The 20,924-nt window shown below is 39.6% G+C and overlaps 1 protein-coding gene across 1 annotated transcript in view; it reads right to left on the bottom strand.

The window, feature by feature from the left end:
• LOC134608750 (cadherin-10) overlaps positions 1-20,924 on the bottom strand; it is a 224,372-nt gene that overhangs the window by 123,027 nt on the left and 80,421 nt on the right. Inside the window, exons 2-3 of the mRNA XM_063451836.1 lie at positions 20,272-20,566; positions 16,761-16,880 (exon numbers count right to left, since the gene is read on the bottom strand). Of these exons, the coding sequence (XP_063307906.1) occupies positions 16,761-16,880; positions 20,272-20,566 (415 nt within the window). The remainder of the gene's footprint in view (positions 1-16,760; positions 16,881-20,271; positions 20,567-20,924) is intronic.

The raw sequence follows: 20,924 nt of genomic DNA, 5'->3' as shown, positions 1-20,924 counted from the left end.
AAGAAGAGGGATGGTGGGGGAGTAAGAAAACAAGGGGAGGGGGAGTAAGAAGAAGACAAGTGGAGGGGGGTAAAAAGGGGGGAACGGGGAGTAAGAAGAGGGGAGGGGGGAGTAAGAAAAAGGGGGAGGGGGAGTAAGAAGAAGACAAGTGGAGGGGGGGAGTAAGAAGAAGACAAGTGGAGGGGAGAGTATGAAGGGGGAGGGGGAGTAAGAAGAGGGGTGGGGGGGAGTAAGAAGAAAAAGAGGGGTGGGGGGGATTAAGAAGAAAGGGGGGGAGTAAGAAGAAAGGGGGGAAGGAGGAGTAAGAAGAAGACAAGTGGAGGGGGGAGTAAGAAGAAGACAAGTGGAGGGGGGAGTAAGAACAAAGGGGGGGTAAGAAAGAAGAAAGGGGTGAGGGGGTTTGTAAGAAGAAGAGGGGAGGTGGGAGTAAGAAGAAAGGGGGGAGTAAGAAGAAATGGGGGAGTAAGAAGAAGGGGGAGGGGGGAGTAAGAAGAAGAGGGGAGGGGGGAGTAAGAAGAAAGGGGGAGTAAGAAGAAAGGGGGAGGGGGAGTAAGAAGAAAGGGGGGAGTAAGAAGAAAGGGAGGAGGGGGGATTAAGAAGAAAGGGAGGAGTGGGGAGTAAGAAGAAAGGGGTGAGTAAGAAGAAAGGGAGGAGGGGGGAGTAAGAAGAAAGGGGGGAGTAAGAAGAACACAGGGAGAGGGGGTGAGAAGAACACAGGGAGGGGGGAGTGAGAAGAACACAGGGAGGGGGAAGTGAGAAGAACACAGGGAGGGGGAGTGAGAAGAACACAAGGAGGGGGGGTGAGGAGAGGGGGTGGTGAGAAGACACACAGGAGAGGGGGTGAGGAGAAGGGGAGGTGAGGGGAACACAGGGAGGGTGGGTTGGTGTGAGAAGAGACCCCCAAGGGAGGGTGGGGGGGGAGAGGAGAGACCATTAAGGGGCAGGGGAGAGCTCTAAGGGACAGAAGGGAGAGCTCTTTCACACTACACGCACACACACACAATACATCCCTATACATAAACAGAAACACACAATGCATCCCTTACACACACATGCAAACACACACACATACACACACACTGCTTCTCTTACATACACACAGAAACAATGCATTTCTTACACACACTCAATGCACACACTTACAGATAAACACCTTGCATCCCTTATACATACAAACACAGATTCACACAATGTATCCCTTACACATAACCACAAACACACACTGCTTCCACTACACACAAACACACTGCATCACCTACACAAACTGGTATGCCTATACACTACATTCCATAAGCACACACATTAGATCCTCTACAATAACACATAACACATCCCCTACACACTACACTCCCCGTGAGCGAATTTAATGGGTGGAACATATAGGTGGACTTATGGGTGGTCCTTATGGGCATACTCACCGTCAGGCCCTGGGGCCCAGATCTTGAGCTGTGTAAGGGGCCCAAAAAAATGGAGCTGCTTCCTGTTCTCCCAGAACATTGACTTTAGTGACCGCAGTTACAAACAGCCTCCAGAGATCCGGTTCTACACCAGACCAGTGGAGCCAGACTGCAGCTAGAGCCCATCATCATCCTCATCTGGTTGTAAGTAGGCAATCTAGTATATTATTAGTGACACTAATCTCTAATTAACCTCACATTAAAGGGACACTATAGTCCCCAGAACCACTGCAGCTTAATGAAGTGGTTCCGGTGTCTATAGCCTATCCCTGCAGGCTTTTTAATGTAAACACAGTGTGCAGCACTGGCATTAGTTCATATGGCAGATCATATGGGTGGGGCATTGTAATGTCACATTGGGGGGGGGCGGAAAATTTTTCTTTTGCCTAGGGCGGCAAAAATCCTTGCACCGGCCCTGGATAAGATGTTCAACAATTTCTGGCAGACACAGGGAGCAGGGAGCAGGGGAGAGAGAATACACCTCCTGACCCTCATGTCCCACTGGCAGACAAGCGGCGACGCAAGCCCAGGGTCCCCAGCACCATGCAACAGGGGTGGCGGACGACCAACTCACGCCCCAAATGGCCCAAAGCCCGCTCCAAGCACCCAAGGCAGAAAATCCGGAGGGGAAAGACCATGAGACACGGTCCACAAACTCAACTGCAGAAACCCCCTCCAAAGGCGGAGCACACCACCTCTCGAACTCCCGCTCGCGGATGCGAGACCGACCGCAGCAGTGAAAATTTATGCACTCCTGGAAAGACCCGGCGGGATGAGCAACTGAGACTTTTAACCCCTGCAGCGCCGGCAGTCACGGCGACTGGCATGCTTCCCACACGGCTCAGAAGCCATCCGAAACCATAGAGGGCACCAGGATATCAGATGGGAACACCACTCACCTACCTCACCAGAACAGGCCCCTACTACGACGGGCGGACGAGCCAGCCGCAGGAACCAGCGACGCTGCACCTTGCTGTGACCCAGCGGGACTCTCACGCACCTCCAATATCTTTCCGTGCACTGGGTATAGGCTAAAAGTGGACCCCCCACGGCAAGAACCACAGAGGTACACACTTAAAGCCCCTGCTACAATAGATGCTAGATATGCTCATTACCAACCCAGAATTGTAAAGAAATGTTCACTGTTTGACCACTCTTATCTAGCTAGCAATCTCACAATACGCCTTACATAATTGTATTTTGCCGTACTGCACAGCCCATTCATGCTATCATGCTTAACCACTTATAGAAGCTAAGCTCGGCTGCCTGGTACTCAAGTATAACTCGCCTTCTTTACACACGCAATTTACAATTTACAAGCATACCTATTCCTTCACATAGAAGCACATGTTTAACGGCAAAGATTACACCCTGTGTGCCAGTTATTCTTTATTAATGAATCTCACAATTGCCGAAAAACCTAATCTACTCACAACGAATTTAATCACGCATACAACCTGTCTTATAATTAAAAAATATGCAACTGTTTATCGCCATGACGTTGTATACATTATCTTGCCTGTGTCTGCTGTGGTGGCACCACAGGATAGTTTGTAATCTTCACTGCACCAAAAATAAAGAATTGAAAAAATAAATGCAAAAAACACTAAGTGGCTACTAAAAAAGACTGAACATACCCCATTTGCAATACCTTAGGTTGTCTTCTTTTGCAAATGGTATTCCATCATGGGGGTAATTCTCATTCATGGGCTACCATAAGCTCACAAAGGCAACATAACCAAATCTGGCAAATTTCAATGTGAAAAAATGGAAAATCAAGCCTTATATTTGACCCTGTAACTTTCAAAAACACTATACAACCTGTACATGGGGGGTATTGTTATACTAGGGAGACTTCACTGAACAAAAATATTAGTGTTTCAAAACAGCAAAACGTATCACAACAATGAAAGCATCAGTGAACGTTTGTGTGTGAAAAATGCAAAAAACTTCACTTTCACTAAATATATAATCGCTGTGATATGGTTTACTGTTTTGAAACACTAATATCTGTGTTCAACGAAGTACCCACCATGTACAGGTTTTAGGGTGCCATGGAAAGTTACAGGCTTAAATACAGTGCTAGCAAATAAAATTCTCTGGATTTTTAGGCCTGGGTTTTAAGGCAGGTACCTCAAATTGCAATCAATAAAATTATTTAATTATGTAAAAATATTACATAATTACATAAGTATGCAAGTAGAATTTAAATATATATACATATTTATATATTTGAAGTCTATGTGTATATGTATGTAATTATGGATATATATATATATATATATATATATATATATATATATATATATATATATATATATATATTGGAAGGCGTAGCCTGAAGTTGTGGGAGGGGTTACCCGGCTATTTAAACTCAAGCCCCCTACACCACAGGGCTGATGCTGCCTGGTTCATGACTACTTCCGGTTCAAAGGTCATCAACACAGACTGCCTAACACTCCAAACAAGCTGGTCTGGGCCTACTGTGGCTCCCATGCTGATCGGACCAAGTTTTTCCCTGCTCCAACAACTCCCATCCTGCTGTTCCAGCCACATGCGGTCAGAGACTCCCACGCTGATTGGTCCAAGTTCTCCCTGCTCCAACAACTCCCATCACGCTGTTCCAGCCGCATGCGGTCAGAGACTCTCAGGACGATCGGACCAAGTTCTCTCTGCTCCAACAACTCCCATCATGCTGTTCCAGCCACATGCAGTAAGAGACTCCCACGATGATTGGACCAAGTTCTCCCTGCTCCAACAACTCCCATCACGCTGTTCCAGCCACATGCGGTCAGACTCCCACGCCGATCGGACCAAGTTCTCCCAGCTCCAACAACTCCCATCATGCTGTTCCAGCCACATGCAGTGAGACTCCCACGCCTATCGGACCAAGTTCTCCCAGCTCCAACAACTCCCATCACGCTGTTCCAGCCACATGCGGTCATTGACTCCCACGCTGATCAGACCAAGTTTTCCCTGCTCCAACAACTCCCATCACGCTGTTCCAGCCACACACAGTCAGAGACTACTCACCACCTCTCCAGAACTGGCTGTTCGTTCTCGCTGGCGCTATGAGACCCCTTACCGGCTTATCGGGCCTTTTCCTGGACCAAACCTCCGTGTCCACCAAGTCTGGGTACTTTCCAGCCACATAGCTGACCTCTCGTTTGTTTCCTGTACCAGTCAAATCCACGAACCGTGAGTCTGCCTGTACGGGCCAAATCCATGAACACACAATTGTTCACACGTTTACGTTTTTACATACCGTATATTCTGGACTTTTTCCCGTTCAGGACTTAAGTCAGTTCACCTACTCCTGCCTGCTCTTTGTTCCATTCCTATTCGCTAGTTTCTTTTCGTCAAATTTCTACCAAACTAGTCTCCCGTCTATCTCAATTACATGCTTCCATCTTCCATTCCATGCTTCCATCAACGGCCACCACAATCATAGTACCAATTCGTTAGTTTTACACTGTTCCCCGATACATGAAATGTCCAGGTTCTTTAGCCTGCTACTAGTTATCCTTACATGCCCCCTGTAGTTCTGTTATATTTGCTATGTTTCTTGTTATTATTTACGATTGTGCATGGATATTGTCAGTTTCCCATTACTAATTCAGCTCTGGTAAGCATTTAATATTCACTACATATATAGCATTACCATCATATATCGCATATGTCTTATTCTATCACTTATGGACCTGGTACTGTTCTGAGGCAGTCATCACGTTCACATTTGTTACCATGTGTTATGGCCAATCTGTATACTTGCTCCCACGATAGGTATATTACTTATTTGGAGGACGATCACCTATTCGCTAAACCTTTTTTGTAACACGCCACACTCCTATGTTCATATGTATCGTCATGTTCCCTGGGACAAACCCTAGTGTACCAGGCTTTACCATACCATCATATGTTCCCCCTGACTCTACGTCAAAATATTCACGTATTATGCAAAGGTTATTTACTCATTGCTGCTATATTCTACTCAAGCAAGTTCATCATCCTAACCGACCCTTGTATCACTAAACCTACAGCAACTCCACTCTAACTGTTCTATGTTACATCAGCCAACGCTGGCACGCAATTCCTTTGCCAGGCCGTACACAGGCCCACGCCCGGGGATCCTTAATTCCCCACACATACACCCTCCTTCCCATGCTGGCACGACCATAATTAAATATTCTAAGTCCTACCGGGATAGCTCAAAACTGCCATCATAGCTTGGTATTCCATATCCCCCTATATGTGTTTTAGCTTAAGAAGTCACAGGACCAATTAGCGGTCACTCATGACTCTGCCTATCCCCCATTATTGTCGCAGTATTGGTTAAACACTCCCCATGGTCTCTGGTAATGGCCTAGGATCCTCACCCTACTCACTTATAGGGATATTTGATTTATGTCCTATGAATCTTGTACCCACCATCGTAGGGTCAGGATTCTAACAACTATGTCCTCAGGTTACCTATTCATAGACCAGCCTCAAGAACAACCACCCCGATTATACAGGCGTATTTCGTTCACAGTAAGTCAAGCCCAATTCCAGTTCCAACTTGCCTCCCACCATCATTTCCCTTTAGGTTCTCCAATATCTCATTCCTCTGGCAAGGAAACCACATTCTACCCCAAGCAAGGTATGTTTACCCACCTTGCTACTACCCATTACCCGTCCCATTATCGGATCCACTATGTCAGCTATCGGCCTGGTACCCAGCTATGCCAGTAACTAGCCTCATCATTATCAGTTCCGTGAGGCCAACACCCATCTTCATCCGCATATGGAGGTACACGCCCCTCGGCCCAACACATAGCTAACGCCTCACATCAACCTCTCCAGGTTACGAGTTAGGGCCTCACCCAGCATGGCCTCTTATATTGACTCTTTTTACAGTCCCCAAGAGGCCAACGTTCTTGCCACACCTTTCAGTGGCCCCTGCCCACTAGTCCAAATCACATGAAGTCAAACCGTTGATATCCACTCTACTTGCCTCCATACGTAACATCAACGATGGACTACAGAGACTGGAATCTCCACAGGCACTGATGCACATCCCAGCCACAGGACTCCCAAATCCCTCTCATGGTTATGTTATCCTTTCAAATCCCTCCCTTAGCACATCGGTTTACATTATTACTCCCTCATACTTTGTGTCCCTGACCATACGCAAAGACATCTGGAAAGGTTAATTTAGTCTCCTTACTGATTGCCTCCCACGATGTCTTAGAGTAAAAGTCTTACTACTACGATGATCTGTACGTCGTTCTATACACCAGAATCCCAGACTCAATCAGAAACTCACTATCCCAGAATTCATCCTAGCCTTCAGACTTTTGTGATGTAAGTGGCTCTACTTCTCCTCACCATAGAGAAGGTTTGCATCGACAACCTGGAGTTTTACCTCTAAGCACAGCCTTTCTGTCACTCAGTCGACTTCTACATCAAGGTTTCCACACACCAGTTCCACACAGGTCTGGTCACACTCCTGTCCGGTATTCACGAGTGTCAAAACCTTCTGTCTGCATTAATAGACCCCGCAACTCCATCACGTTGCTTAAGAAGGTATTCAACCATATTAATTACCCACCCCTAGCCTCAACTCATTGATTTCCTCTAAGGAATTCTCCCAGCACTATGCCAAAGGGGTTGACCAGAGCTTGGGTGGGCAAGACAGACATTTCCTATGCCTCCAAGCTTCTACCTATTCAGCCATCCCAAGGGCATGTTCATGGCATTTTATGGAGGGATTGTCATGAATTTCCCACACGTGTAACTTTTAGAGCAAAGAGTAACCCCAAGCTGTTTATCTTATTTTCTAACACACTATGTTGACTAACACTCAATATTAGCGAATGTCCTGCAGTCACCGGTTATCTTAGATAACTTCCTCATGATAGAACGCCCTCACTCCGCTCTGGTTAGTATTCACAAGACGATGGCACTTTTCCTCACTATGGGTTCCACTTTCACAAACTGACCTTCTTAGGCATTCATCTTGACACTAATAAGCTACAGAACATGTCCACCTATAGAGAAGGTACAGCGCATCGGAGTCCTGGGAACCTTTCCTTCTGAAGAACAAGCGTGGAGGGTGGGGGGAGAATGGATCTACAGTCCTACTGGGCACATTGAGGTTTGCCATGAGAATTATTCTGCACATTTATTTCCCGACCGCTGAGTCTTCTTCCCACCGACAGTTGCATTCTATTCCTCTTCAACATTTCTTTGGAATCTGCCCCATAGTGGCCGCCTACAAGGCCTGGGGTGGTATGATCGGATAGGGGAAGTCAAGTGATTTTCTGACAATAAAGCAGCTGGCTATACCCACATTCCATGGCTTAATACTGCACTAACTCGCCTCATGGCATTTGGCAGATTTCTGGATTGAGCTGCCCTCTCTGATTATACATCACAAGCATACAATAGAGATTTCACCTTTACAACAAGTTTACCACTGATTACCATAATACCAATATTCGTTCACTAGTCGCCATTGCGACACTCCTCTCCTTTTTGCCCACACAATTTATAAAATCTCTCTTAACACTACAAAACTTACCTGGCTGGCTACACCATGTCTTAAGTGCCCATCCTAGTACCAAACAGTTCACATCCTCTTGCCATATGTAATACGTAGGGACAATCCTACGGGCAATAAGGTGCCGGTCAAAATGTCAGACCTTTACAGGTTATCACTCACAGGACCAAATCTCAATATGCCCCTATTTAACTGCAGGGCAAACCACTCACATTCATAATGTACCTCAGAACCCTCTTAACTAGGCGGGGACTCAACCCCAATGCCTTTTCGGGACATTCCTCCAGAATCAGGGCAGCATCAGCTGCTTCCAGAAAAATGTCCCACACCATAAACATTAGGACGCTGGAAATCCACAGTGTAATACTAGATACATACCACAACCAGAGCTAGATTTGAGTAGGACAAGCCGTTATGAATCTTGCAACGTAAAGATGTGTAATAAGGTATCTTATTCAACTTTTTGCCCTCTTTTATTACAGGCCTACCCGATACGTCGATTTCGGCACACTACAACCGACTTGCTCATATATCTAACTTATCATGTATACGGCTTTTGTCCCCGACTACAAATTGGAAGGCGTAGCCTGAAGTTGTGGGAGGGGTTACCCGGCTATTTAAACTCAAGCCCCCTACACCACAGGGCTGATGCTGCCTGGTTCATCCCTCCCACCTCTCCCCTTATACATATTACTATTACAGGTGGGCCCTCTTTTATTACAGGCCTACCCGATACGTCGATTTCGGCACACTACAACCGACTTGCTCATATATCTAACTTATCATGTATACGGCTTTTGTCCCCGACTACAAATATATATATATAAATATATTCCACGATCCTGCACTCACATTTGTAGTATAAGTGCCACGGTGCTCTTTCAGCCAAATCAACATAAATCTCCACGAAGAAAGGCACATGTTGGACTTTTTGAAGAAAATTATTTGTCTTCATTCATAACACACGGGTTACAGCAAATCAACGTTTCAGTCCATCATAGGACTTTCATCTTGGTATGAAGGAACCTCTAAAAAAGATGTATCGTTGAACTGTTCAGTGAAAGATAGGGCATGGTACCTATTATTTCTCAGTGGATCCTTGCAGGGACTTGATATCCTATCTTCATATCTACTGTGTGCTCTCCTATTTTATTTTTCCCTTAAATATCTTATTTCCTTGCTTTCGGTTTCTCTTGGTGACCTATTTCCACCTGTGAATCTATGTGTTTTGGATTTTACTACTATTGGTGAGCCTCTTTTTTTCCATTTGTGTTTGAATTCTTACTCTGCTGTCTAGTTTTTTTATGGTGAATAGTTTCCATTTTTGTTCTATGTGAAATATTTTCTATTCTCTCACTCATTTGTGTATTATCTTGAAATGTTTTCCTATCATGGGTGTCATTTCTACTTTTTTCATTATTGTGTGTACATAGTTCCTGTGTCTTGGTATGTGTGTCTTTTGATACTCCAGTTCTATATCTACCTGATGTTGGATATCTGTGGTTTTTTTTAGGTGAATATTTATTTATGTTTCTTGAAGGGGAATAATTCTTATATGGTGATTGATTTATGTATGCCCTTCTTTGAAAATTATTTATTTGAACAAATTCCTGTCCATATGTAGGTCTTCTTCTAAAACTATTATTTATATAACGGGTTGTGTGTTTCTCATAGTTTGCTTTATCATTGATTCTGTTAGTGCTTAGCTTCCTCCATCTTCCCTGATTGTGTGATTTTTTTTGTGTTGAATGTGCGTACTTGGTTGTGTGCATAGTCATACTTATCTCTATTGTATTTGTTAATTTTCACCCTCTTAGTTTCCTCTTCAATCTTTTCTATTGTTTTTTTTTATATTTAGTGTTGATTCGTAATATTCCTCTGTGTCTCTAAAAGGGACTAGTTGTTCTTTGAGGGAATTGATTCTTTTTATCTAGAATCTTTATTTTTTTTATTTTTCACTTTAATTAGAGATTTTTAATAATCCAAATGTACAAAATTCTAAGTGTCCATACCACTCTTCCCTAAAAGCACCATTATCAGTGTCAGAGGTCAGAAGTGGCATCTTAAATAATCATAATTCTCTTGCCAATTAAGTGGTTGTACTTTTTGTTAGGGCTTGATCATACTTTTTGTTAGGGTTATAAGCAATTAAGTGAAATAATATACATATATAAATATTTTTAGGATTATAAGCAATTAAGTTTATATATATTTATGCTTATATTTTTCATTACTTATATATAATTTATGTTAATAAAATGTATTACTTATAATCCCAATATAAATATATATATATATATATATATATATATATATATATATATATATTGATTGATTTTCTCAACCCTCCTGGGTGGTATGTTTATTCCTCATTCTTACGTCCTCTACCAGAGGCCTGGGAGTTTGAGGGTTCTGCGCAGTATCTTAGCTTTTCCTAGAACTGCACTCTTCTGGACAGCGATCTCAGATGTCCCACCTGGAATATGTTGAAGCCACTCCCCTAACTTGGGAGTCAGAGCCCCAAGTGCTCCTATCACAACTGGGACTACTACTGCCTTTACTTTTCACATCCTTTCTAGTTCTTCGTTCAATCCTTGGTATTTGTTCACCTTCTCATGTTCCTTCTTCCTGATGTTATAGTCACTGGGTACTGCCACATCCACCACGACTACAGTCTTTCGTTTCTTGTCTACCACCACAATGTCTGGTTGGTTGGCCAGCACTTGCTTGTCTGTCTGAAACTTGAAGTCCCACAGGAACTTAGCCCTGTCATTCTCAACTACCCGTTGTGGTATCTCCCATCTGGACTTAGGTAGGTCCAATCCATATTCTGTGCAGATGTTTTGGTATGCAATCCCAGCAACTTGTTGAGTCTCTCCATGTATGCTGTTGCTGCTAACATCTTGCATCTGTCTACTAAGTGCTGGACTGTCTCAGAGGCCTCTTTGCACAATCTGCACCTTGGGTCTTGCCTGGTGTGGTAGACTCCAGCTTCTATTGATCTGGTGCTGAGTGCCTACTCCTGTGCTGCTAGTGTTAGTGCTTCAGTGCAAGAGAGATTTTACCATAGGTATGTTAGACCCAGGTAAAAAGATTGAAACATATAATAACGGTTTCATAGTTGAGATCATAGTACCAAGAATTTTAAGTGGACTAAAAATGATACATTGTGCTAATGTAGCCAAACACCACTTAGTCACTAATTCGACACAAATTAGAATCAAAATCTTGCAAAACAAATAATATATATAACAATCATGCAGAGAAAAACAATATATTGACACACAGAGGTTTAATCAAGTACAAATCAAACCTGCCTGGGGTGAAAAGCATAGATAGCTAATACATGTTAACGTCATATTTCCATATATAATCTTTTGCATCTAGCCAGTTTTGCTTACAGCAACATATATACATACAAAAATAAAAGAGAGAAAAAAAAGAAGTACAAAAGACCAGTTTTAACCCCTATATAGGGCCGGTGCAAGAATTTCTGCCGCCCTAGGCAAAGATCCATTTTGCCGCCCCCTCATGTCACTAACTTACTGACAGACACACACTGGCAAACACACTCACTGACAGACACACAGACACACACTCACTCACTGACAGACACACACTCACTCAATGACACACACACACTTACTGACAATCATGCACTGACAGACACATACACTTGCTCACACAGACAGACACTTACTGATAGAGATACACTCACTCACTGACAGACACACAAACACCCACACTCACGGAAATACATGCACTCACTCTATGACAGACACAGACACTCACTGACAGACACACAGACACAGACACTCACTGACATACATACACTTACTCACTGACAGACACACACACACACACACAGATACTCATTGACAGATACACTCACTCACTGACAGACACACACACTCACTGACAAACACACATTCACTGACATGCACTCACTCACTGACATACATACACTCACTCACTGACAGGCACACACACACAGATACTCACTGACAGATAAACTCACTCACTGACAGATACACACACTCACTGACAGACACACATTCACTGACAGACACACATTCACTGACAGACACACATTCACTGACAGACACACACTCACTGACATACATACACTCACTCATTGGCAGACAGACATACACTCACTCACTGACATACATATACTCACTCACTGACAGGCACACACACACACACACAGATACTCACTGACAGATAAACTCACTCACTGACAGACACACACACTCACTGACAGACACACACTCACTGACAGACACACACTCACTCATTGGCAGACGGACATACACTCACTCACTGACATACATACACTCAGTCAAACACTCACCTTCTGGGGTCCAGTGTGGGGCAGACAGACACACACACAAACACACACACACAGACACTCACTGACAAACATACACTCACTCACTGACACACACACACACATACACTTACTGACAGACAAACATACACTCACTTACTGAGACACACACAGACACTCACTGACATACATACTTACTCACTGTCAAACACACACACAGTCAAACACTCACCTTCTGGGGTCCAGTGTGGGGCTGCCTCTCACTCCTCCTGCGCGCCGTTTAGTATGCCGGGGCTGGAATGACATCCTATTCCGGCTCCCGGTATTACAGAGGGCGCGTGAGGGAGAAGTGGGAGGCTGCAAGAACAGCCTCCCTCGCTGCCTTCCTGCTCCCTTCCCTCTCCTCTAGACACCCGCATTTGATGGCAGAGCAGGCATCCAGATGGATGCCCCTATACCTATAATATCTGAGATAAATGACAAGATAAAGTCTAACAAAGTATACAAGCAGTTAGTAAGTCAGTCATCACATAAAGCTCACTTTAACAGTGTTCTCACTACTTCAAGGGATTATGGGTAGGCATATGCAAATGAGCTCAACAAAGAACCACATTTTTGCCTCAAAATTCCACTTTATACATGGATTCTTTGGAGTATGTGTCTGTTGCATACAACAGCTTTGAAACACAACTCAGGAAGAGGATCAAAGCAAGTGAACCACTCATGGACAGCTGTTTCATTGTCATTTCAACACACCAGCCTGAGATAGTATAAAGTGGAATTATGAGGCAAAAATGTGGTTCTTTGTTGAGTTCATTTGCATATGCCCGCCCAGAATCCCTTGCAGTAGTGAGAGCACTGTTAAAGTGAGATTTATGTGGTAAAAGCAAGTCATATTGCCTGGTGTGTGTATTTGTGTTTAACATTGCATTAATTATCCACTTATTTCAGGTGGAAGGGGTTTTCATCCACACATCCACACTTTTATATATATATAGATATATATAGATATATATATATATAGAGAGAGAGAGAGAGAGAGAGAGAGAGAAGACACCCCCACCCACCCACCATCTTTGGGCCTCAATATGAAAAATATTGAAATCCACAAATGTGTTCTCTCTCTCTCTCTCTCTCTCTATATATATATATATATATATATATATATATATATAATTATTTGAATGTGAGCACTTCCTTGAAGTTCATGTCTTGTAATTCATCAAAAACTAAAGTTAGATTTGCTGCACCCATTCTTGTTTTGTGCAAAAATAACCTGCAAATATACACCAGATAATCAGCAGACAATCTTGGTAGTTAACTGTCCTATAAATAAATAAAGAAATCTGTTTGATCATATAAATTCAGGATTTGGGTAACGATGTTGAGTTGTATTATGAAGTTGATCTCTCTTCATATATCATATTGTTTCATAGTAAAAACTCCAATGTGTTGGCTTAAGAATATAATCTCTTGTCTTTTGTCTTTATCCAAAGAAATTCAGAGCATTTTCATCAGCAGTTTCTTAGGTCAGAATTTACCATTATATATAGATCTGTATATCAATCCCATGGAAATTCATCCCCCACCCTAACATGACAATTACAAATTAATATATTTATTAGCTGGAATTAACATAGTAAATTTCAAATTCATTAGATCATGTCAAGAAGATTCATTTTCATCTTGCACCTTTAACCCCTTAACAACGTGCGTTTGGACCGCTGACGGTCCTGAACCGTCATAACGGTTTTGGGCTACTTACCTGATCGCCGTCGGTCCCACGGCGGCGATCAGCTCTCCTCCCGGTCCAGGGGGGTTGCCTGTCTGCCCGGGCAGTCCCCCCATGGCAGATCAGGACCCCACGGCCATGTGATCACTCGATCACATGACCGCAATAGGTGTCCATGTGTCTGCCTGCAGGGGGACTGTCTGTGCTGACAGGCAGTCTCCCTGCAAGTGAAAAATCCAAAATAAAGTGTAAAAAAAAAATCTGTGTAAAAAAAAAAAAATAATATGTGTATATATATGCTATATATACATGTATTATATCTATATATACCTATATATAATATATGTATATATATCATATATATAATGTCACACTAAGTGTATTTTTATATTTATATATACGTATATAATTATAAAAATACACTTATATTTAAATTACACACGAATATATACAATATATATAATAACTATATATATGGTATATATATATTATTATAAAATACAAATAATATGTTAATAAAAATAAATAACAAAAAATAAAAATAATTTTTAATAATTAAAAAAAAATTATATATATATATTCAGTTTTATTCTAACAGTATTTTGATATTGATATATATATATTTATATCAAAATACACTTAGAATGTAATGATATATATATCTATGTATAAATAAATAAATAAAAATAATACGAAATATACATATGTCCACATACATAATTACATAAATAATTTCATAAATATACACGTAGACGTCAAATATATAAATATGTATATATATTAAAATTCTACGTGCATATTTATTTAATATTTTTACCTAATTAAGTAATTTTAATGATTGCAATTTGAGGGACCTGCCTGCCAACCCAGGCCAAAAGTCCAGATAATTTAATTTGCTAGCACTGTGTTTAACCCTGTAACTTTCTATGACACCCTAAATCCTGTACATGGGGGTACTGTTTTACTCGGGAGACTTCGCTGAACACAAATATTAGTGTTTCAAAACAGTAAAACATATCACAGCGATGATATTGTCAGTGAAAGTGAAGTTTTTTGCATTTTTCACACACAAACAGCTCTTTCACTGAGGATATTATTGCTGTGATATATTTTACTGTTCTGATACACTAATATTTGTGTTCAGCGAAGTCTCCTGAGTATAACAGTACCCCACATGTAGAGGTTTTATAGTGTTTGTGAAAGTTACAGGGTCAAATATAAGGCTTGATTTTACTTTTTTTTTTTTTATTGAAATTTGTCAGATTGGTTAGGTTGCCTTTGAGAGCGTATGGTAGCCAAGGAATGAGAATTAGCCCCATGATGGCATACCATTTGCAAAAGAAGACAACCCAAGGTATTGCAAATGGGGTATGTTCAGCTTTTTTTAGTAGCCACTTAGTCACAAACACCGGCCAAAGTTAGCGTTTTTTGCATTTTTAACACACAAACAAATATAAATGCTAACTTTGGCCAGTGTTTGTGACTAGGTGGCTACTAAAAAAAACTGGACATACCCCATTTTGAATACCCTGGGTTGTCTACTTTAAAAAATATGTACATGTTAGGTGTGTTTCAGGGATTTATGACAGATAACGGTGTAACAATGTCTCTATTGATACATTTAAAATATATATATATTGAAACAGCAATTTCCTACTTGTATTTATAGGCCTATAACTTGCAAAAAAAAGCAATAAAGCATGTAAACACTGGGTGTTTTTAAACTCGGGACAAAATTTTGAATCTATTTAGCAGTTTTTTTCATTAGCTTTTGTAGATAAGTAAAAGATTTTTCAAGTAAAAGTCCAAAAACATGTTTTTTTTTTTTATTTTTCACCAGATTTTATTATTTTTTTTAAATACAATATATGACATAATATATATACTGGTATGTAAAGAAAGCCCTTCTTGTCGTGAAAAAAACAGTATATAACTTGTATGGGAACCGTAAATGAGAGAGCGGAAAATTACAGCTAAACACAAACACCACAAAAGTGTTAAAACTGCTCTGGTCCTTAACGTACAAACATCGCAAAAACAGGCCGGTCCTGAAGGGGTTAAAAGATATGATCCACAGGTAATATTTACATTTAATTATACTTTTTTTTAATGAATCCGATATTTGCTATAAATGATAATAACATCATATGAATGTTTAGAATGCTTGTTTATTTTTATTTCCATTATCCTCATGGCAGTATGTATATAAATTATTTTCAACAAAGATATCCAGAGGATATCTATACTGTAGCATTTGTTTTTTTGAATTACTCTATATTATTTATAACTCTAACTGGTAGACATTGGTAACACTTGTACTTGTTTTTTTGCAGGTAGAGATGGCATTCAACTCATATTGACCATCCTTTGAGTTTGCATTCTGCAGAGTGTAATAATGTCTCTCTAATCAATAGCTAAATCGTGGTTTAATATTATTAATTTTCTTTATTTTATAAAGCTTCATAAATGCATACATACAGAAAAACATTACATAACACCTAGCAAGAGATGGAAACCAAAATAGGTTTAGACACTGAATAATATTGATAATGATAGTAGGTCAATTTAACAACCTTAACTGCTTAGTAGTCAAGTCTTTTTCACTAAATTATTTCATTCAGGTTATGTTATTTAGAGTAGGCATATTTACTTAATTTAGTGTCCATTTAACATAAAATATTTGAAATGTATATCACATACCTGTTTCAGGTTCTACAGAAAAATATGGCTGTCCCTGTAGTATGCTGTAGATAACTTTGGCACTGTTTCCATAAGAAGGGTCATCTGCATCCGATGCAGTCACTTGCACCACAAAAGTACCTGAAAAGCACATTACAGTCACTTGTTCAAGGATAAAAATGTTGAATATATTTAGTGCTTTGAACAAACACCTAGAACATTGAGAACAAAAATTATACCCCTCCCCCCCATGCATACTATCAGAAATAGTTAAGAAAAAAAATCCTGTCTAGAGAAATCTGAATCTAAGTGATTAATGACAGATTTATAGTGACAGTCAGAAAAGGATTGTGTTATAGAAAACATTGCTGACCACATCAACTTTTAGAGATATGTGGAAGATTATAATGGATGAATGTTTTTTTTTTTAGCATTGAACATAAAAGAGAAGCATGTGAAAGATGTAAAGAATGATCTTTAGGCTTTTAAAAAACAACATTGAACATTAATTACATTTTATCAATAGAGATGAAAAAATATCTAAAATAGGATATAGATCAGATGTACATGAGTATATAGTACACTAGTAATGAATACATAATATATATTCATAAATAAAAATAATGATCAAAACACGAGGCTATTCAGAATTAATATTTTGTAATATACTAAAAAAAAAAAACTACCATGTGTACAGCTAAAGGTATTCTGACAATGTAATGTGTCAGAGAAAACATTTTATTTTTTCATGCAGGTTTACGGCTTATATAAATTATTTTCAACATTTGCGCTTAACTTATACTCTTAACAGTGACTTGTATATCTTGATTTTAGTCCATCAGAGGAACAGATTTGACAACATACCAGGGATCCTCAGGAGCACTAGACACACAAAAGTTATAAGCTCTCCTTAGCACTAGACTGAGAACACTCAGGTGACTCTCTCAGCCAATCAGCTAGCTCTGTACTCAGGGTTTAGTTTAGGAGAGATGACAGAAGCTCTAAATGGAGGACATGAAATTTGCCATACAGCAAGTTATCATACCATTTGCTAAATTTTGACTATTTACATTCAGAAGGAGCCAACGCACTCTTGGCACCAAAACTACTATTGGCAAATGTTGTATTGGTTATTGCTTTTATGATGTGGCAAAAATTTAAAAGGAAATATTCAAGAATATTATAAATAAAAATGTAACAACATTGAGAATACCTAACATGTTGTATACCTGGTACACCTTTTTCGATCATGCCACACATTATAGAAATGAATTGTATAAACACCTCTAAAAGCTGAACTGGAAAATTAACTTATGATGGAAAATTGTAATTGATTATTAGAGTTTATATGCTGAACACAAAACTGTGGTGAATAAAAAAGACACACTGATATATTTAGGCAACAATAAATTATTTAGAAATAAAAATATTCAGATCAGCAATAAGAAAAGATTGACTATTCCCGTTTTAAAATCGTATATAGTTTCACTAAAACTTGTTGTTTTTTTCTTTGCAAATATTCCAGGTGAACCATGCAGGTTTGGGAGAAGCATGCTGAAGCAATTGTTCTGAAAGAAAATAAAATAATCTTCATTGGCACTCTTGGGGAAAGCACAGTACACAGCAACACATGGCAGCTAAGCCAGAACCTTACACTTATGATTAAGGATTATAAGGTCTGAAATATGTAAGGTTCTGGCTCAGCACATGCTGTGTTGCTGTGTATTTTGCCTTTTTTATGACTTCCAATAAAAGTGTATCTTTTCCTCCTTTTGCAAACTGTATCCCCTTCTCTAGTTCTTATTTCCACTGTTGCAGCTTTACCCCCTTTTGTGTCCTTTCATTCCCTCTTGTGCCTCTTATCCTGATTTTGTAACAACTAACCCCCATTTAGCATCTCCCTTTTGCCTATTTGGTGTTTCTTACTCCACTTTTGTGTGTCTTACACTTTGTGTTTTACCCCTACCATTTGTATTTTACACCCCCTTTTGTCACATACCTTCCCTTTGTATTTTACCCCAGTTTCTCTTAACCCACATTTTGTTTACCCCTCTTCATGTTTCTACTCATCTTCTTAGTGTCTGTTACTCTCCTTGTGTAGCATGACCTTATGGTGAAGCAGCTTCTTAATCCTCTTTACCCAGTCTAACAGGAAGCTGCCCCTTCTAGTCAAAGCAAGCTGCTCCCTGTCAGACTGGGTAAAGGATAAAGAAGATTCTATATGTTCCAGATAACTCTGTTAACCATTTTTTATGCTGATTAGCTGGACATTGTGCAACAGGGGCTGGTGCACCCCAGAACCCGGGTTCTTTTATTGTCTCAGAAGAAGCTTGCTGCAGTGTTTTTCTTTTATGCATGCCATGATTTACAAGTAATATGTAATATTTACTCCTGGTGTCCTCTCAGAGTATTTGGTAAGCATATCATTAATTTAATGTGGTCTATTTACTGGAGTCATTGATATGCTTAGACACTTTTTTCATGTAAAAAAAAATAAGTCTCAGATGAACTGCTAGCATGTAACACGTTAGACAGTGGTCCCGCTTTCCAATTTTAGTTTTTCCCTTTTTTGTTTTGTATCTTCCTTAAGGTATTTATATTTTACTAAATATGGGTTAAGGCTGTCTTTTTGGCATTCCCCAGCATGGAGCCTAATCAGCATGATTTATTAGTAAATTGGTCTTTTTTTCATGTGTTTAACCCCTTAAGGACCAAACGTCTGGAATAAAAGGGAATCATGACATGTCACACATGTCATGTGTCCTTAAGGGGTTAATAAATGAACCACTTGTTTTTTTTGCAATTTCACGCTGTAATCATTTATGGATTTACAAGTACAATAATAGACCAAATATGAAAAGGGCATCTGTTATCAATAAGTCATGTTTGGTATCTAATAATACTGAGCATAGAACTGGATGCTAGGTGTTTTCAAATGTAGTTACATCACTTATGGTGACAGTGTACACAGCCACTCAAGGCAACCATGTCTGCATGTTATTATGTTTAATTACAATACAATGAATTGTGTGACTTGAAAAGCAATCAATTATAACCAGACTAGAAAATTAGTTGAAGAATGTATCTGTCTTTGGTATTTTAGTCTAATCTTTGAAAAAAAAAATTATCACAATTCAATGTTCAGTCAATATATTACATAATTCTGTTTCAAATTTAGAATAATTCTGTATTTTCAAGACATCCGAAGGCTTGATATTTTGTGTTTTTCTTTTAACCTTGTTATTTCAATCTTGTTATTGTATCTGTAAAATAACTATGGATGACAAATGTTAAACCTTAATGTGCATTTGCATAGAAAGTATTTTTCTGTTGTATACAAGTCATTTTGTCTGATGAATCTGCTTGTTTTCTGTACTTCAAGAGAAGTGACTTTCAAAATGTTATAAAAGTCACATATTCCATTTCATTTAAGCATGTTTAAAATAGTGTGGCTATTTATTAAAAAAAAGAAAGCTGGACTCTCTTATGGCTGGGACAAGTACAACAGCTAAAGGTACAATATCTTACTCACCAACATCAGACATTTCAGGGACACTGGCAGTATAAATTTCTTCTGGAAAGGTTGGCTCATTATCATTTATGTCATGTATCTTAATGACGAATTCAGACTCTGGTTCCACAGGTCTTAATGTCTTTCGGTTTATTGCTTGGGCACGCAAGGTGTAGAAGGCTTTTTCTTCTCTGTCAATCCGTCGTGTAGCATGAATGTCACCTGTTTTCTCGTCAATAACAAAAAGTGTGCCAGCTCCATCCCCTGAGAGTATATATTTCAGATTTCCATCTCCTTTATCTTGATCTGAATGAAGCTGAAGAGAAAAAAATGAAGAGAACTTGTGTAAATAAGTATATATAAATAAATATGTATATCACAGCTGTAAATAAACGAATGCATTGATGTATGCGTTGTTCAGATTCCAACAGCCTTTACTTCAAATTTTATCTATATTGTTCATTTTTATTAATATTCGTTAGTTCATGAAAAGTATCAAAATATGTTTTAAGCTATCTGCCTTGATGTCCTGTCACTTAAAGATTAAAGGCTCCAACTGAGAATTTTGTTTATGTTACGGAGGAAATTCAGCTTGAAACTGAAGATGAATAAATACACATACATGTGCTTTTATGCATTATTAAATCATATACACAATTTATACATGTTAATGT

This window comes from Pelobates fuscus, chromosome 4 (assembly GCF_036172605.1).
Source record: "Pelobates fuscus isolate aPelFus1 chromosome 4, aPelFus1.pri, whole genome shotgun sequence".
NCBI classification, from domain to species: Eukaryota; Metazoa; Chordata; class Amphibia; order Anura; family Pelobatidae; genus Pelobates; species Pelobates fuscus.
Note: the sequence above shows the minus strand (reverse complement) of the source record. Positions and strands in the feature narration are given on the sequence as shown.